Below are 17,598 nucleotides of genomic sequence, written 5' to 3'. Positions count from 1 at the left end.
AAAGACCTCAGGGCCAGCTTTCTGTTTCTGCCACCATTAGTCACCTGGAAGGGCACAGCTTGAAAGAGGCAGCTTTATGCTGTTCTAGAATTGCCATGATTGGAGGGTGTCTACAACCAAGCAGCACATCCATTCTTCCTCGAGGGTAGCTCTGAACAATGCTTTCCCTCTTTGGGGTATTGGGGTGACAGCAAAGATAGGCAGCAGCCTGCTTTGCCAATTTTGGGCAGTTCTATCACTATTTTAAATTCACTATCATTATAGGAAAAGCTCAAAAAAAAAAAATCTTCCCAAAGCTGGAGTCAGCTAACCCTCTCAGCAGAGTGGAGTGGGTTTCACTGCTTCCCCACTGACACATGGGCCTTTTGGTAAGAGCTCGTGGCTTGCCACCAGGGAGGGCAAGGGTGAGGCGGCAGATGTTTTGCCCGTATTTCAGCCTTTGGAGTAGGATTTTTGTCAGATGATCTGAATTTGATTAAATCTCTACATCAGAATCCATAAAGAGGGAATTAGAACGAATACTCTTTGGGGGGAATTGGATAACTGTGGTTCTAGCCCAGACTCTTCCCTTTCTGACTCTGCAGTGTCGGGCAAGTCTCATGTGTTCTCCTTACCTCAGTCTCGATTATTGGTTAAATGAAGTGTTTGCCTGGAGAAGTTCTACAGCCAACACTATGATGATTTGCCATCACTGAGGTCGGAGGTCAGCAAATTGTGGCCAGCAGGCCAAACCTAGCTCACTGCCTGTTCTTGTGAGTGAAATTTTGCTAGAACATAGCAACGTTTATTCTTGAACTTGTACCTACGGCTGAATTTATGCTAGGACAGTAGAGATGAATGAATACGACAGCGATTGTATGGCCCGCACATTCTAAAGTGGTGATTACCTGTCCCTTTTCAGAAAAATAGACCCCTGTTCTATCATTTCCCATTCCAAAAAAGGAGAAGAAATGGGGGCCATGAGGACTTGCTTTAACATTTTAGAGAAAAAGCTGATTTCTGTCAAGCAACTGCTAGTATCTGAATATACCTTGGGAACTTCAGGGAGGTTAGGTGGAAATGTTCTAAGAGACCGGCACACCCAAGGCGGTGTCTGCAAGGATTCCTGAGTAAGCAATGTCCTGGGTGCTTCAGTGAGATTGCAGCCAAAATATCTACCCCTGCAGTGCCTATATCAGCTCTTTCCGGCCCACGTGCAGGATGCTTGGGGGCGGGGCAGCGAAGGCGCAGGCTTGGGTTTTATGATCAAGGTCACTCTGGAGTAAGAGATGAGAGGAGAACATCTCTCCTGGTAAAACTGGGCACCATCAAGCCATCGCCTCCACAGGGAAGGTATCTCTACCCAGGAGAGGCCACAGGAGCGGGAGGAATCCTGATCACACTGTCACGAGCTGACCTCTGCATGCACTGCTTCTGCTTGCTCAGTGCCTCTCCCTGGCTTTGTGTTTTCACCTCATTTTCAAAACATCTCCCCAGGGTGTGCAGGTGTTGGAATCTTCATCCATTCTGTATTTCGCAGGAGAGCAAAGAGACGTCACGATGCCTTTGCCTACAATCACGTAATACTTGGGACGCTTGTGACTCCTAGCCAGTTGTCTCTGTGCATGGGCTCCTGCTGCTGCTTGTGCATGGAGAGGCTCTTCTGTAATGCATCTGTGTCCTGCACACAAGTCCTATTCACATTCACAGAAGTGAGGGGAGGCTCTCAGCTAATGAAGCAACTTAAATGTAAAATTCGGGAGCTGAGGATGAGGGAGGTGGCCAGAGGGCGGTGTAGCTGGTGAGAGGAGAGCTAGAATAGCAACTGTGATCCTTATAGGGGAGCATTTTTTTTCCATGACCCCCATACTTCTCTGCATCCCCCGTGCCTTACCATGTTACATATATTATATACTGTTGTAGGAGGCTGCTAGCTAGTTCCTGGCTGCTCAGCACCGAAATAATCACACAGAAACCATATTATTTGCAATATTGTTTGGCCAATAGCTTAAGCATATTTCTGGCTAACTCATATCTTAAATTAGCCCAACTCCATTAATCCGTGTATCACCACGAGGCTGTGGCTTACCAAGTAAAGTTCTGGCATCTGTCTCTGGTGGGGCTGCATGACTTCTCTAAACTTTGCCTTCTTTCTCCCAGCATTCAGTTTACATCCCCCCACCTCCATTCTGCCCTGTGCAGACCTAAGACAGTTTCTTTATGAACCAATGGTATTCACAGCATACAGAGGGGAATCCCACATCAATATACAAACATTGCACTTTAGGAAATGACGGAGGTGAAGCCAAAACAAAGGTTAGTCTAAAGCAAGTAAGGATGTCATTCCTGCTCTGTGATGCAAGACCCTTGGGAGGAGGGAGAGCTTCCAGCTGCCCTAAGGGACTTTTGACAGTGCAGCTGCTCTTGACACATGTGTGTGTCTCACAGGTACTATTTTCTATTTTCATGGAACTTCTCTTGAAGTCTAGTAAGAGAAAATTAATTTAAAACCAACAGAGACAATAAAGATTCTTCCTTTTTTTTTTTAAAAAAAAAAAAAAAAAAAAACCTTTAAGGGGGAACTCCAGGATTAGGGCCCCAGTGTGTGGCTCGGGCAGTTACACAGGACTATATAGGTTTAGGTGGGAGCCACACATTCCAGGTTTAATGACGTTTTGTCTTTGGATGTGTGTTTTGTGAGTTACATCTGATAAACTATGCCAGAGTGTTAAAAGTCTTGCTTACATGCTGCCTCTCCTCAGCTCGCCTCCCTGAGAAGATAGCTCTGCCACCACCTGGTCCCCTTCATCACTGTCATCGTCTTCAGAGGGCTTGGGTGTGGGTGGGGTAGAGTCAAGGACCAGAGGGACTCCCAGACTTCCCTGAATGTCACTAATTCCTGAGGGAAAGGGGACATTACATATTTAGCTAAAAAGAGTAAAAGAAAATTTTAATGGAAAAATAAATAAATAAATCACCATGATGAGTCCAGAGAGAGCTGCAGAAGGCCCAGACAGCTCTAGCTTGCTTACTGAGTGAGTCCTATGTTGCCAAGTTGCACTGGTCCCGGCATCATATAGCTTGCTCTATGAGCCTTGCTGCTCAAAATGCACCTCATGACCAGTAGCCTCAGCACCACATGGATACTTAGTAGGAATATGGAATCCCCAGCTCCGTTCAGACCCATTCCTTACAAATGTGCATTTTAAACAGGAGCTCTGGCAAGTCACACCAAATTAGCGTTTGGATAAGGATGTCTCGATTATTTCTGCCATGACTCTTAAATGTGTCTTCTTTTTTCTTTGACATAAGACCACCACTGTCCCTGTCAGACAGCGGGGTGGAGAGGAGGAAAAGACTGCCCAATAAGAAGCAAAGAGAAGGACTTGTTTACTGAGTGCCATGCTTGGCCAGCCCTGCGGCTTGAACTCATTTTGCCCCCTTTTCTACCTCTGGACTTGAGAGCTAGCAGCCTCCCCAGCAATGCCAAGAGTGGCCAGCTTGAAATAGCCCATAGCGCTCCTGGAAATTGCTTTGACCTTCAGCTATATAAGCCTTCGGGACTTGCCAGCCCTTTCCTGATGAGGGGGACAGAGCTTACCGCTCACTCTTGGCAGAACTGATTTTGAGTTCACCTGGAACATGCTTGTGATATGTTTAGTAACTTTTCAGGGTCAAGCAAGACCTACGCTTTTATAACCTGAACCCCTAAGCCTTCCTCTTTCCTGTCCCCAGCTTTGCCTGGGGACAGTGTCTGTTCTGGCAGGAATAGAGGGGGCGACAGTGACTTGTCATCACGTGTGACTGTACCGTGAAGGCACGTGGTCAGGAACTGGGAAGGACAGACAGGCTGTTTTGTTAATTGGAATGTGTCCTCTTCAAAGTTCATGCCTAGAGAGCCAATAATTCTGTGCCCAGGGATCGACCCCGAGGAAAGAACAGAGCCTCATCAAGTTATGCAGGATAAATGTCATCCCTACAAAATCTATGAGAGCAAGAAGTTCAGAGCAGAGCCCGTGCCCTCGGGGTCCACCCAAAAAGAGAATATATGTGGAAAGAAACTAGGATCTACATTTAGTTTATTTTTACACTTTAAAATATGAATGAAAATAGCTTTGCTACTATGTAAAACAGCAATTGGTCCTCGCTTCCTTGAGCTGCGCTCAAATCGGCCATGTTTCTGTAAGGTTCGCTGGGAAGGAGCCTGGGTCTTCCCATGGATGTAGCTGGTGAATGGGCATGATGCTCAGAGTTTTACTAAGGGGTGAGCGGCGTCTTAGCAATGCTCCTAAAAAAATTTCTCCCCCAGCTTCGTGGAGGCAAAGCGGCAGGGCTGACTGGGGAGCCCACTCTGTGGAAGCACAGAGCCCTCCCCCTTGAGTGAGGTCCAGCACCTTCACTTGTAATTTGTTGTGTGTGGGTGTTCTGCCGGCGTGGATACGTGCATCCTACCTTCATGCCTTCACACCCAGAGATGCCAGGAGAGAGTGTTTGATTCCCTGGATCTGGGGTCACACATGGGTGGTTGGGAGCCTCCATGTGGGTGCTAGGAACTGAGCTTTACTCCTCTGTAAGAGCAGCTGATGCTCTTACACGGTGAACCATCTCCCCAGTGCAGGTTCAGCTTGTGAATGGGAAGTTGTGCTGCTCCAGGGTCTCTCAGCTCTAGAGTGTTTTGCAAGGGCCCAAGGGGTCTCTTGGGAAGAAGTGTCCCGGCAGAGTCTGTCACAGCTCACCTTTCCTTGGTGGTTTTTCACCTTTGCGCCAGCTCTGACCTGCTCCGTTCTGCTGGACTCAGCACTGCAGGTGACCCCTGTCCACATTCTGCTTTTTATTGCAGCAAAGAGCTAGTGACCAAGAGTGACAAGGAGATATGGGAAAAGGCGTGCTTATTAGCAGACATTCCTGTTAGTTAAATGGATAGCACTCCTGTTAAGAGAGACTGACCCAAAGCCCCCCAGAATTTTGGCTCTACAGATACAGTTCCTGAGTTTTCTAACATAAAGACCCACCTTTTAAATAATGATGCTGCGTTTAAACAGTTTTCTGAAAGAAGGTTGGTGGTTGAAACCTTGGTGCATCTCAAAACTATAAAAACTCTTATTATTTGGAATAAATCTCATTAATGTGCATGTGGTAATTGAATTACTCTCTAATTAATGGAGCATTACCTGGGACAAAGGTGGATTAGCTTCTCTTCTCTGGTTGCCCTTGGATGTCACCTTGAGTTTGTGGGAGAGCTGATGAAGTCGATGAGGGCTGTGCATTGGTATTTCAGACACAAGGACCGTTACCAGTGCGGCTGCAGACATGTCCCCCGGACCATCAGTTTTCAACAGCGCGATGGCCAGGACCAAGATGAAACACGTGAAGGAGTAAGTAGCGTGGTCTGGGCTCCCCTATGCAACTGTTATCCTCTCAAGGCCCTAATACCAGCGGTGGGGATGGACCTTGGAAGATCTCTGCGATGCCTTTGGGATAATTCTTCCATTGTTTTGGAGAATAACATTTAGCTTCTTTCTAGTCAAACAAATCTTACCAAATATTTACTTGGATATACTATTGGTATTTTCTCCCAAACATACTTTATTATTATTATTTTATGTTGTAAGGAGCGGCAGGCTGCCTCCCGCCACCCGGCTAGCTTTACCCGAAATAATTACATGGAAACTGTATTCTTTTAAACACTGCCTGGCCCATTAGTTCCAGCCTCTTATTGGCTAGCTCTTACATATTGATCTAACCCATTTCTAATATTCTGTGTAGCACCATGAGCTGGCTTACCAGGAAAGATCTTAACCTGCATCTGTGTCCGGCGGGAGAATCATGGCTACACACTGACTCGGCTTCTTTCTCCCAGCATTCTGTTCTGTTTACTCTGCCTACCTAATTTTCTGTCCTATTAAAGGGGCCAAGGCAGTTTCTTTATTACTTAACCAGTGAAACAACAGATAGAAAGATGACCCTCCTCCATCAATTTTATATGATCAGGCTGAGAAATACCTTTTTTTTCTTTTTTTTTGGGGGGGGGGGACAGGGTTTCTCTGTAGCTTTGGAGCCTGTCCTGGAACTCCCTCTGTAGACCACGCTGGCCTCAAACTCACTGAGATCCACCAGGCTCTGCTTCCCAAATGCTGGGATTAAAGGTGTGTGCCACCACTGCCCAGCTGAGAAATGCCATTTTTAACTTATTTTTCTATTCTCACACTTTCCTAGAAGTAGTCACAAAAATTATGCCTCCACCGTCACACTTTGCCTAAAGATTTCTTCTAAATATGGTGTTTCGGCAGCAGCAAAAGTTCTTACTTCTAACGAACTTGAACATGGATGTAGTTCAGTCAAGGGTTTTGCCTCTTTATAATGAGGGCAACTTTGCCTCTCGTTTCTAATGGCGGCTTCCTTCTGGGTTGGCATCAGAGCAGTCCTTGCTATCCACCTCGCACTCAGTACTCGGTTCATGAGCTGAGACCATCTCTGAGCAACCTGAGGTTCTCTACAGCTTCCTTCTCTGGCCCTTCATCAGGATAGCACTTTACAGTCTAGCCTGTTAGCGTGTCCCAAAGCTGCACCACATGTTTAGATAGCTGTGACATCTGGGAAACAAATTCTGTCTGTCCTTTTGTGTTTCTGTAGAGAAATACTTCAAACTTGCTTCTTTGTAAACATAGAACTCTCTTGTGAGTGCGGAAGTCTGAGACTGAGGCACCGGCCTGTTCACTGCCTGGTGAGGGCTCAGTTTCTGTTTCCCAGATGGCACTTCATGCTATATACTCATAGGGCAGAAGGGACAGAACGGCAAACAAGGGGCCTAGCCGGTTCCCTCCAGCCATTTTATCAGCTCGGTAAACCTCTTCATGACTGTTGAAATTATGTAACCTGATCAGATCCCAGATAGACCCAGTTCTTCATATAGTGGTACTGGGGTTAATTTTCACTGTGTGTTTTGGGGGAGGACAACATTCAAACAGATGAATTTCAATTGGCCTCCTCCACAAAAGTATGTGCAGTGGTAGATGGGATCAGGAACACTGACGAGAAGATGCCCGGATCTCCATCCCTAGCTCCTGTGACAGGTCTTGTGACAGGAGGTGCTTAACTTCGTACTCTAACCCCTCCCATCTGGTCCATGTCTGTAGGTCAGAGTCCAGCATTCCTTCCCCACAATGGAATACATAGTTAATTGTTTTTAGGCTTCATAAGCCTGCAGTTTGTGTTACAATTACTCCCACAATGGAATACATAGTAAATGTTTTTAAGCTTCATAAGCCTGCAGCTTGTGTTAAAATTTCTCAACTCTAGTCCTACAACACAAAAGCAACCACAGGCAATATGGCAATAACTGTACATGGCCATCTTTCTTGGCCACATTATTTTTAAGAGCAAATGTTAATTTTGTATAATTTTCAGACCTCACAAAGATTTTTCTTTTCTTTATTGTTTTTTTTTTCTTTTTTGTGGTGCTGATGATTGAATCTAAGCCCTGAGCATGTTAAGGCAAGAGCTCTCTGCCAGTGAGCTATGGCCACAGTTCAATTTTTTTCCCAACTGCTGAAAATACGACAATTCCTAATTCACAGGCTGTATGACCACAAGAGGGGGTGGAACTGGCCTGTGAACTGTGTGTTCCTGGCCCATACTACCAGTATCACAACTGAATTTCCCTCTGAAATCTATTGTCTAGATGAGCAATAGTCAGGGAAGGTGAGGGAGAATTGTTTCCCAGGCAGATTGCTTAGGAATTGTTCTTGCAATAGATTGTGTCATCCCAATCATTGCTTGAAAGAAAACTCGCTGAATGATTTCCAAATAGAAAGCTGTGTTTGTGAGTTCTGCCTACAACAGGGTACTCACAGGGTAACTCAGTTACCATGACAACAACTGAATCCCAGGACCTAGAAGTGGGAGACTTGGAGCTCATTTTCCCATCTCTTCCTACCTCCATCTCTCCTGATGAGAAAAAAGAGAAAGATTTACTAATCTCTCAATTGATGATCTTTAAAGAGAAAGACAGTGGCTGACGTATTTCACTCATGGTCATGAGGGTTTTTGTCATTTAAGACTTCATTACTTTTACATTGCACAGAATGTCCTGTTACCTAGCATATTAAAGAATACTTCAAATAATTCAAATCAAAGAGGCTTTGCCAAATTGAACTGACCAAAGTTCATTCTAGTTATTTCATTACATTGGTAGGTTGTTCTCTTGTTAGTTTTTTTAAAATTTTGCATTATACATATATATATATATATCTGATAAGTTACTACTGATTATCATTTATTGGTTTTAAAATAAAAAGCATAAAAAGCTTCATTTACATGTTGAAAATATCCATTACTCAACACAACAAATCAACTCCAAACATTGATGTAAAATCATTAACCATTTAGCCACTCAGCTGAACAGTTTTATACACTGGCCTTGGGTACGTTGTGCTGACACTTTTGTCTAGATTCGATCATGGATTGATACTCATATCTAATTGCATACAATATATTTTGATTGCATTCTTTCCTCTACCCCAATTCCTTCCAGAGCCTCCCCATCCACCTACCTACCCAACTTCATATGTTCTCTCTCTCTCAAAAAAAAAATATATATAAAATAAGGCCAAAGCAAGCAAGCAAAAAATAACATACAGAAATACCAAAACAAAAGTGCACACACACACACACACACACACACACACACACACGTGCGCAACGCACAAACCCAAACCATGGAGTTTTGTGTTGGTCAGCTGCTCCCAGAGGAGTGGGATTCAGAGAGGTGAAGAGAAGGGAGGAGAGGCTGCCAGGGAGCCAGTTTTGGTCAAGTCCTTGGCTTTACTAAAATAGGTGGTTTCCCAACCTTTGCTGAGTGAGTTTCTTTCTTTGTTCTGTTTTGAGACAGGTTTTCACATCATAGCCCAGGTTGGCCTGAAACTCACTATCCTTCTGCCTCCGTCTGCTGAATGAGTGATGGGATTATAGATGTGGACCATGATTTTCTAAGATTCAGCTTCCTGGTCTGCCAAGTGGTAACATTATTTCTACAGCTGAACCCTTGGGGTGCCAACTCAAGATTAATATACAGGTTTGGAGGGGTGTGCTCTTGAGATTGACATGTGTAATTTAAAAAGAGAAGTAAGCAGGCTGACTGTGGAGAAACACACATGAACATGAGCAAATTGTTTGGGAGTGTCCACAGGTGCCAACTAGGTGACTTAGCATATTCAGTGTTCAACACAAAGTCAACCTGAGCGCTGTAGTCGAGGGAGGGTGAGGGGGCGCGGTGATTGGATTCATAATCCTGCTTGCCGCTTGTCCTAGTTAGCTTCATTGTGAACTTGAGTCTCAACTGAAGGATGGCTCATATTCAGATTTGCCTGAAGGGGATCGTTTGACTGTCTTGTTGTAGAAGAGCCAACTGTGGGCAGCATCATTCCCAGAGCAGGTGCTCCTAGGGTGTATGAGAAAGCTTAGCAGGAGCTGAGTGTGGAAGCCAACCAGCAAGCAGCATTGACCTTGCTTTCTATTTCAAGTCTTGCTTGAGTTCCTGTCCTGACTTTTCTCAGTGATGGACTGTGACCTAGACATTTAAGTCAAGCAAACCCTTTCTTGTCCTAAGCTGCTTTAGGTCACAGTTTGGCCACAGCAGCAGAAGTCAAACTATGGCACCAATGATCAGCGTGCTTGGAAGAGTCGCACATCTTTGCGTCTCCGGTTTCTCTCCTGTATGTGATGTCCCCAGAGGCCTGTGTTTAAGGTGCTTTGAAAAAACATGACAATACACTGAACACATATTATCGTCATGTTCAGCTCAGGTCCAGGGATAGCCCTGAATGGGACATCAAGGGAATAAAGAAAAGACAACTGCACAAACACAGGCATGCTGGGTCTGGTGGTCGGGACCCTCTGATGGAGAAGCTGCAGGGCCTTGGATGCTCAGCATGTTACGGCTTAGATTTGAACAGAGGCAGATTGTTGCACAGCTACAGCAAGAGTAGTCTTTGCTGATCTAGGCAGAAGCAGTCTCTGTAGGGAGCAGTCTTCAGGCCATAAATGTCCTGGAGGAGAAAGCCATGATGGATGTTTTCTAGACACACTATCGATACTCACACTTGGATCCCCAAGAAAGGGTTTGCCATTTCTTGAGCCTCACCCCAGGGCAAGGCTTTGCCATTCACCCAGGGGTCTGGGGTTAGGGTCCTTGGCATGGCTGTGCCATATTAGCTTCCACATTCACTCAGGACTTAACTCACACGGGCTTCCTTCACTCCTCGTGGTTTATGTAAATTTGCAAGCATTGATAGCTGTTCGTGGCTTATAATGAGCCCCTCATATCTGTGTGTTTGCTTCCTATTGGAAAGTCTCAAGCGAAGTATCTGAAGTGTAGTCAAGGGTTGGTCTGCTGAGAGATGTTTTAACCTGAGGGCATGTGCCAGTGAAGAAGCTATTTGTAAAGGCACACATAGCTTTAGACAAAGCATTAATGCCGGTTTGGTAGGAAACTATCAGGAAGGCAATGACTATGTAACCTAGCCATTTTTCATCTTCTAGCACCTCACTTTCTGCCACGGCCTCTTCTTACTCCTGTATGGGAGGCCACTCCAAAAATGAATGTCCTCTTTTGGGAATAGGCCTCAAAGCCATTGGAGTGTTGGAAGGATGACAAGAAATCAGTATGGATTTCTTTTTGCTGAGCAATTTCCATGTACATCCAAAGATACTGCTACTTAATATGTATGTATGTGTATTCACCTCCTAAAATCTCTGTGCTAGGGCAAGGTTTCTAAATGTGTGTTGAGAAGAACCTTTTTACTACCATAAGCTATATTTGGCCCATGTCTGTGTCTAGACTGTGTCTGGAAACGAAGAAGAAGACCCTGTGCAATGGCAGTGCTCACCTCTGAGGAGAGCGAGATACTGTCACCAACAGATGGCTCCTTTGGCTCACATAGGCTGCGGCAAGAAGGGTTCATTCCACTTCAATAGACTGTTCTTTTAGCCTCAGCTTTCCACAGCCAGTGGTCTCGTTAGTCTCCCAGACCTCATAACAGCATGAGCGTGGCCTGGAAGCTATGACAAATGCAGGCATCTGGAATTGCCGCTCCCGAATCAGAACTTGCCTTGTAACAAACTGTCTGGAGAGTCATGTCACATCAAAGTTGGGAACGTTTGTTACCAATGACAAGTCATAACAAAAGTCAAATGACACATAAAATATATTCATATTAATGTATTTGTTATGACTCTCAAATTTGTAGGACTTAAAATATGGCTGTTTTGCATTTATTTTAATAAGGAAGATGTGTTATTGATATCCAGTGAGTCTTCTGGGCCCCTTTAACATGCAGTTCTGAGTTTTGGCAGTAGCACCACTTCTACTTATGTAAAATATAAAATTCCATTGCCATTTACACTTCTAAGTTCATAGTTCCATCAGTTTTGACAGCACAGTCAAGATTAAGGAACAGTGCGATCTCCTCCCAAATTCTTTCCTGGTGTCTCCTCGTGGGTCAGATCCTTCCATCACATCCTGTCCCTGGTGGCCTCCATCTGCTGTCTGTATTTCCTTTTCCGAAATGTCACGTAGGTGGAGTAACTATTCCATCATAGACCATGACTGTGAGTAGGGCAGTGGATAGGAGTCTAGATGCAGAATTTGGCAGGTGTTGGCGTCTGCACTTCTGAATTGCTTTGTCCCTCTTTGAATTATTACACGGAGAGGCAGGTTTTGAGTTAGTGCCTGGTACCTCGCTAGCATTTGTTCCTAAATCATTTAGTCCCAAGGGTTCCATTAAAGAAACTTGCCACCTATCAGATTCTGAGGCTGAACTTCTGGTTTTAATGCTAGAGATTTGCCAGGTTTTTATAACTGTCAAGAGCTCTTAGTACCTAGGCACAATAGAATCAGCCTCCACTGTCATACAACTGAGACTTCTAAGGATTAGATCTACTCTACCAAGACTCAACCTGATACTGGGAAGCCATGGAAAAGACCTGAAGGTTTGAGCTAGGCGGAGACCACCTTGTGTTTTGAGGCAAGGTCTTCCACTGAGCCTGGAGGTCATCATGGCTGTGACTAGACTAAGTGGCCAGAAAGATCGACAGCTCACCTTGGCTCTGACTCCCCAGCACTGGATTTAAAAGCAGCTTTTTATGTCAGTGCTGGGGATTTGAACCTAGGTCCTTATGTTTGCACAACAAGCACTTCTTTGACTGAGCCGTCTCCCTAGTGCCATATATATATATAGTCTTTGTTGAAGAGGAGAGGCTGCCTATCACGCTGGCATGTGGAATGGGCTGCACTCATCAATGTCCCTGTGCAAGCACAGCTGGAACAGCGTGTGCACTCCCACTGTGTGTCATTGCCAGATGCCAGTAGGTCTTATGTCTGCAGAGCCTTCCCTAGTGCTGTGTGAGGGCACAGGTGAGAGGGGGAGGGAGAAACTATGAATACATTTCTGGAAGTTTCATTGAACTTGCCTGTAAACTGTTTGAGATATCTTACTAAGGTCAGAAAGCAGCCCTGGCAGAGAGGGCTGAAGTCAACTCTTTAGAGGCTGTGGCAGGCATGAGAAGGGTCTATAAGCAGCACTGAGGTCCAATGCAGTAATTGGTCCAGCATTCAGTAGCTCATTCGCATGTTGTTGAAATTGTCTCTTCACTATCAATCACAGTAAGAGCTTAACAAGGAGGGTTACACTGCAGGTGAGAAGCCCGTGGCCTTCACTGTCCTCAGCAGCTTGATCCGTGGTGTCTGGTGCAGTACCAATGGCTTGTAAGCATCATGGTTTAGCAGTACACTTGTTAAGAAAATGTTTGCCCCGAGGAGGACATGAAGTTTGTACTAGTGTCGGTTCAAGGTTCTGAGCCAAACCAAAGCTGTGTCACTGTGATGTGGAATGAGGCTTGCTCTTGACACCTTCCTCTGTACGGGAGTGCACTAAACCAGACACCTGCTATTGCATGTCACTCATGCCTTCTACAGATGGGAGGGGCAGGCCACCTGTCCTGTCAGCAATCAGGTGATATTTTCAGAGTTCTAAACTCTTCCACTGCCTGACATTTCAGAAGTGGCAGGCTACAGATCAAGATGTCTAAGAGTCTGAGAGTGTGGGTAAATCTGGTTAAAACCCAAACTGGTAAGCACAGCCCAAGGGGGTTGGGAAGAGAGCTGGGTGACAAAGAAGGAGAGGCCCATCAGGAATTCTAGGGAAGCCTTGTTACCATGGGCATTTTATGTGCCTGGAAGCATGCTCTGGAGCCTGGTCACTGACTTGGTAGTTATTAGCACATAGCAACCCCGCTGGATTGGCGATAAGGAAAGGGTGAATGGAAGGAATGCTATTCTAAATCTGGCAGGCAGGACTGCCTCTGCTCACACTCTGTCCCCTTCTGCTTGCTGTCCTGTGTCAGGACATATTTTGATAGCCTCTCATTTGTTCAGGCCAGCTTCTTGTTCTGTGTGTGAAGAGCTTCCTATTCTAGTTACTATTTCAGCATTTCCAGTGCCTTATGAATAAAGCCATTCCTGTCATACTGATTGAAATAACCCATCACTGGAGAAACAGAAGAAGCTATGGTTCTTTTCCTCGGGTGCTCAGATCTGATATGAGCGATGTTAGACATAGCGCCACTACTTCGTTTCTTTAAAAAAATTAAAAAGGCAGGTGTCATGGAGTAGCTCTGAGGGGACAGCTGATTAAACTGGGACTTCAATATTAGGGCAGCAAAGCTCTGTATACACATAGCACTTGGAGAACACTTGGTAGCCAGCAAGTAGAGTACAGGTAGAGGAGGGGCTGCATGCCTGTGCGAGTAAGAGACCCTTCTAGGATCCCGTCAGCCTCCTTCCCTGTTGTCTTAAGGGCTGGGGTCAATTACTCTTTTCTCGAGAGTTTGTTGGGTGTGAGGCATTAGCTATGGGCAATCAGTGTACAACTCGTAATCTTAGGAGGGCAAATGCATAATTGAAAGTTTGGTTCAAAAGGCTGGAAGAAAATGGTGGCTGGAGAGGTAGCCAATTTGACAAAAAAAAAAAATCCTCGCTTTTTTTTCTTGTTATTTTAAAAGGCGAGCATGGTTGATATATTCTTGCCATCCAGTGCTGGAGAAGTAGACATGGGAGGATCCCAAGGCTTTATTGGTTAAGTAGCCTAGCCTGCTTGGTGAGTTACAGGCCAATGAGAATGTCTGTCTTAATAACGGTGAATGGCATCTGAGGAATGGCACCAAAGGTCAAGGTCAACACGTGTGTGAACACACACACATGCTCACATATATACACATGGAACACACACATACACACATGGAACATACCCACATGTGCACATATTTATACATAGTACACACATGTGCACATATATACACATAGAACACACACACATGCATACATATCTATACATAGAATACACGCTGTAGGGTAAAAGGGACAGTTGGGGCAGGAAACCAACCAATCACTGAGCACCCTGACTCTGAAACCAGAGTCAAAGAAACCCACCCTGGATTTGAGAGCGGAGCCAGGAAAGAAACATCTTTATCCCTGAACCCAGGACTAAAGACAGGTGCCCTGGTTCTGAAGCTAGAGTCAAAGAAACACACTTTGTCCCTAGAATTAAAGCCAGTGAAAGAAATATGCCCTGGTCCTAAGACTAGAGTCAAAAAACTGAAAAGGACCAGTGAAAGAAACACAGATTGGCCATGAAGTCAGAGTCATCCTGCCCCTGACCAGCTAAACCACCAATTCCTGAGCAGGGAAAAAATGAACCAATCCCCTTTCTTCCTGGGAAACCGCTACCCCTATATAAGCCCCTCCACCCCTTCTGTTGAGAGCTGCTGTTAAGTGGCCAAGGCAGCCACTCTCCTAGATTCCTCCTTCCCAAATAAATCTCTTTCTCAAAAGAGTCTTGGGTGACAACTTTCATTCCCTGGTGCAGAGAAAAAGAACCTGGCCGGGAAGTCCCTTAGGGGACAGAGATGAAAAACCTTGCTGAGATGCTCCCTAGGGGGCCTTAGCAAGGCAGAGGAGCAGAACAGAAGAACCTTGCTAGCACTTGTCTTAAGGGGACTGAGCAAGCCTGAGGAGGGGAGGAGATTGCTATATTTCTGCAGGGGGCTTCCCCTGGCAGAGTGTTAGCAGAAGAAACATCTTGGGCTGGAGAAGAAGCAGATAGCTCTGCTAGGATGTTCCCGTAAGGAATCAGAGCAAAACTCCGCTGTAGGGGCTCTCCACTAGAGGAGCAGGATCTCTATAATCTGCGCGGAGACCATCCCCCACCGCACCCCAGTTTCTGGTATCCTGGCTTCTGGATAGTCAGGACACCTTTCCTCCAGGGCTGAGCTGTCCCAGAATGAACCAAACTCTCAAGAAGGGGGAGCTGTGTCTCCACAGGAATTCTCTGTTGCAAGCTTAGTCCCTAGTGTGGTGATACCGAGAGACAATGGAGCCTTTGAGGGGAATCCAGGATAAGATGGTTAGTCATTTAGAATGACTAGGAAAGCAATGGAGAGGACTCTCTCTCACTCTCTGTATGTCTTTCTCTACCTCTCTATGCCCCCTCCTTTCCTCTCCCTCCCTCTCTCTGTCTGTCTGTCTGTCTCTATCTCTGTCTGTCTCTCCCCACTCCCTTCTCAGTGTCTCCTCCCTCCTAAACATTTGTACTGTGGCACCTCCTATCTTGATGCTTGCCCCAGAGCTGAGCAGAAGCTGGTGCCATGTTCTCAAGCCTCTTGAACTCTTGGGCTATGCACTCAGAAACCTTTCTCTTCATAAACTGCACAGCCTCAAATGTTTCATAGCGTGGTGGGACACAGCAGTACAGCAAGCGTCACCTCTTGTTTAATTCAGTAGCATTTGGTGACCTCCCGCTGTTTATAGAAACTAGTGCTTACGATTAGAGGGAGCACAGAGAAATAAAAGATGAAATTTGTTTGCCTCTGAGAGACTGAAAGCTGACCTCATTTAAGGATATATTTATTTTCTAATATTTCATCAGGATCATTTTTAAAAAATGACTCACAGTTAGCACATCTGAATAACATATTTTGCTGATCTGGGCTTAACACCTACACCTGAAAAAATTTTTAGTCTGTGTTAGTATCAGGAAAAAGATAATAAACCTGGTTGAATAATATAGAGGAAGTAAATGATGAAAGAGAATTTAGGAAGTCAGGGTGCTGTGTGAATTCACTGCCTGGCTGTGTGAATAGCCAGGTTCTGAGTTTCTACAAAGCCAGGCCGAACTGGCATGAAGACGGCACAGCTCTAACCCTCATTATCAAGAATGCCAATGCATTAGCAGTCCTTCAGGCAGGACCAAGCTTTTCACATGGCTTTGGCATGCTGACTGTATCAGCCTGGGTAGTTTCACAGGAAACATACTTGTGAATTTCACAAAGGTGGCTCACTGGATGAAAAACCAACCAACCAATGGTGAACTAAGCCCTTCACTATTTGGGGGGCTTAGCTAAGTATGTTTGCTTCTCAGTTCTCAAATTAAAAATATGTAACCCTTGAAGAAGAGATAGGCACAAAACTGAAGGCAGAATTTGATTAAAACTTTTGGGGAATAAGTGATGGGGTGCTCCTGGCTGGTTGGATGGCTATATTCTCTATAAATATTTTATGTATGTGGATGTTTTACTGCAGTATGTATATGAACTACCTGGTACCTATGGAGGTCAGAAGAGGGTTTCAGATTCCCTAGGTTGAGAGTTACAGATGGTTTGTGAGCCACCGTGTGGGGGATGGGAATTGAACCAGGGTCCACCAGAAGAGCAACAGTCCAGGCCACATAGTTTCTACTCTCGGGCATTAGTTAATAGAAATGTTTTGATTTTCTGGTTTGTATTTTCCAAGGCAGGGTTTCTCTGTGTAGTCTTTGCCATCCTGGAACATGCTCTGTAGACCTGACTGCTCTCAGACTCAGAGATTTGCCTGCCTCCACCTCTTGAGTGCTAGATTAAAGGTGTGCACCACCACTGCCTGACCTTTTCTTTTTAGGGTCACATTCATACAAATGGTTATTGCTACTGATGTTCTGAGGAAGGATGTGGGATAACATTGTGGAGTCAAGGCGGAGCCCCATCACTCTTCAGCTGCGCCTCTATGTGTTGCTTTGCCCATTCTTTCAGCAATAGATTCTTCCCTGCAGTGACCAGGGAAGTCTTAAAGTAACGAAGCATGGAAGGATTTAACTAAGCTGCCCAAAGCATGTCCAGGATTTGTGATTAGTCAACTTTACACTACATCATTAAAAATAATTTGTGAATATAAACTTAGGCAAATAAATTCTAGTGGCCGAAGAAACTGGACAAGGTGCCAGAGATACTGTATCACCGCGAGGCTGCTCTTTGCCTGCCCTGTAGTTTGTAAACAGCTCATAAGTTTGACATGGTACAGCTCTGTACAAGGGCAGAGTTGCAGATGTCCAACCAAGGTTACTAAGGAAAGCGTGCCAATTCTTTGCTTACCAGTCTACTAACAATAGACCTACATCTCAGAGTTGTCAGTGGGTACTGTACTCCCCCACATCTGGTCATGGGCTTCCTCCTATGGCCTTGGGATCTTATGTTGCCATGTCAATGTTTCAGCTCCCTAATCACTTACCCTAGGAATGTGATGTTGACCAATGA

General features: G+C 45.2%; 1 protein-coding gene across 1 annotated transcript in view; it reads left to right on the top strand.

Moving 5' to 3' along the window:
- Positions 1 to 17,598, top strand: part of Nek11 (NIMA related kinase 11) — a 216,577-nt gene that overhangs the window by 180,669 nt on the left and 18,310 nt on the right. The window contains 1 exon segment of the mRNA XM_057767840.1: positions 5,258 to 5,354. Within this exon segment, the coding sequence (XP_057623823.1) occupies positions 5,258 to 5,354 (97 nt within the window).

This window comes from Chionomys nivalis, chromosome 4, assembly GCF_950005125.1.
Source record: "Chionomys nivalis chromosome 4, mChiNiv1.1, whole genome shotgun sequence".
NCBI classification, from domain to species: Eukaryota; Metazoa; Chordata; class Mammalia; order Rodentia; family Cricetidae; genus Chionomys; species Chionomys nivalis.
Note: the sequence above shows the minus strand (reverse complement) of the source record. Positions and strands in the feature narration are given on the sequence as shown.